This window comes from Priapulus caudatus, unplaced genomic scaffold (assembly GCF_000485595.1).
Source record: "Priapulus caudatus unplaced genomic scaffold, Priapulus_caudatus-5.0.1 Scaffold1265, whole genome shotgun sequence".
In the NCBI taxonomy this organism is placed as follows: domain Eukaryota; kingdom Metazoa; phylum Priapulida; class Priapulimorpha; order Priapulimorphida; family Priapulidae; genus Priapulus; species Priapulus caudatus.
This window is the reverse complement of record NW_014578326.1, coordinates 61,788-63,968: the sequence shown is the minus strand read 5'-3', so window position 1 is coordinate 63,968 and position 2,181 is coordinate 61,788. Positions and strand designations below refer to the sequence as shown.

The 2,181-nt window shown below is 50.3% G+C and overlaps 1 protein-coding gene across 1 annotated transcript in view; it reads right to left on the bottom strand.

The window, feature by feature from the left end:
- Positions 1-161: 161 nt before the first annotated feature.
- Positions 162-2,181, bottom strand: part of LOC106816030 (splicing factor 1-like) — a 52,350-nt gene continuing 50,330 nt past the window's right edge. The window contains exon 5 of the mRNA XM_014820577.1: positions 162-1,282. Coding sequence (XP_014676063.1) covers positions 1,086-1,282 — 197 coding nt within the window. The 3' untranslated portion in view covers positions 162-1,085. The remainder of the gene's footprint in view (positions 1,283-2,181) is intronic.

Sequence of the window (2,181 nt, the reverse complement as noted above, 5' to 3'; positions counted from 1 at the left end):
AACATCTGGCATCTGCGGTTAATGGCGGCTGGTTGATGAGAAGTGAATTGTCGCGACTCTTAGTAAATCGTCGGACATCCTGGTTGATGGGTTATTTTGACCAAAAGTTGAAGTAAAGATCCAGCTAACACATACAGAGTATTCCCTGTCTGTTGTTCTTTTACATATATATATATATATATATATATATATAACAGTATAACTTCATAGGGAATATCAGAATAATGTTTGTCCACACATGGTAGTTCTACTATTACATCATGTAAAAGTATGCACAAATCACAACTCTACAAACATTTGACACGCATGCTGAGACACACAACACACAACGCTGACCCTCCCCCACACTCTCATGCAACAGGCACGTAAGAGCGATGCAACACACTGAACGCACATCCTTCGCATCGCCCCTCCTCCCGCCTCCCAAGATTCCCGCGTGCGACATAGAGTTACGAAATCGACTGCGGCCGTCGCGGACATCTAGTGATCTCTGTTGCGGCGCTCGGGCCCACCTTTTCCCCATCGTGTGCCTCCCACTGACACGCCCGACGATGGGTGAACTCTACAGCTATCTGGCCGCCGGGTCGACCCAAACAGCGCCCTTCTTCTCCACACGACACAAAGTGAGCGGATCGCTCCACAGGAGTTACCGGGGATGGAGACGATTCCTCACCTAGCTGCCATGGGGGAGTGGGAGAAGGAGGGAGGAAGGAGGGGCATCCCCTGTCACAAGGGAGGGGGGAGGGTAAATATCCCGATGACCGTAATCCTGTTCCCATCAGATGCATCCTGAGGCCGGTCGCTAAGCTGGGAGTTGGAGGTCGGTTGCGGGCATGAGGATGGATTAGCTTAACGGCGCGGCGGCGCCTCAGCCTCTGGGGTTGGCTGTTGCAATGGAAGGCAGGGTGCGCCCACGATCCTAAACTTCTCCCGTCGGCAAACACCAATGCCGTCGCACGGGATCCGGCACCGAATTCTGGTCTTGCGTGACAGTGAAACAAAACACACGAGCTAACTACAGATGATGATAAAACAACAGTTTCCCTATCACCCATCTACATCTATATTCCCCTTCATCTCTCTCTCTACGAAAGCAAATGCTGTTGTGGCGGCGACGGCGGCGGTGGTGGTGCACTCACGCCGTCCGGCCGCGTGACAAACACGACTCCGCTGTTGTCGCGCGTCGCACCCGCAAGACCACTGCCACCAGGTTGCAACGCTGTTGGAGGATAGATGTTGTCGGTGCTTTGCTGCAGCGGCTGGTTGATGGTGTCCGTGCTCCCTGTCAAAAACAAGAGACACGCGATCATAGGTCTGCTGTCTATACAATGATGAACGTGCGAGATCAGAGCTGTCGAGACGTTACAGGGAGGAGTGGTTACAGATGGCTTCCTTTCTTCCTACTTCCTTTTGTTCCTACTTCCATCTTCCTGTTTCGGCATACCGTTAACAACTATATATATATATATATATATATATATATATCCAGAGAGACATGATACAAGATTGCGTGGCACAGCTTTGCTGTAGATCCTGAGCGCTGCGCGCGGATGAGACGCGCAGTTCCGCGGGATATGCGCACGCGACCGCGGGGATGTTCAAGTATGAAGCGCTGCCCGCAGTGGAGACGTCTTGATATATATATATATATAGCGTAGTTTAGGCTTCTAAGAATGTGATCACACATAACCAAGTGTTTCTCTAACTAGAAACTTGTTTTCCCCAAATCGCTGAAGCAACGACCGTGTATACCGTCTGCAGACGTCACCATCGGGAGGTGAGGGTTAGGGGCACGCCGTGAAGGAAGGTGGGGGTAAAGCTGAGTGACGCGCCAACACAGGAGGCAAAGTTTAAAAGGTTGCAGACAAACCGAGCTATTTCGGCTGATCGACATTTCTTTACAGAGAAGACGTTGTTTGCTTAACAGATGCATCGGCGTGTCGTCACACGACGGATCGTTAACTTACAATCTGGGTTGATAGCATCGCTCCACAAAGCCGCCATTATTGTATCAGTCGAACTGTCAACAGGATTACCTCTCGTCTGTTTTTGTGCATTTTAGATTTATCTCTTTATCTCACTCTCCCACCCTCTCTCTCTCTCTCTCTCTCTCTCTGACTCACACACACACTAACTCTCTCTTTCTCTCTCTCACTCACTCTCTCTTTCTCTCTCTTTCTC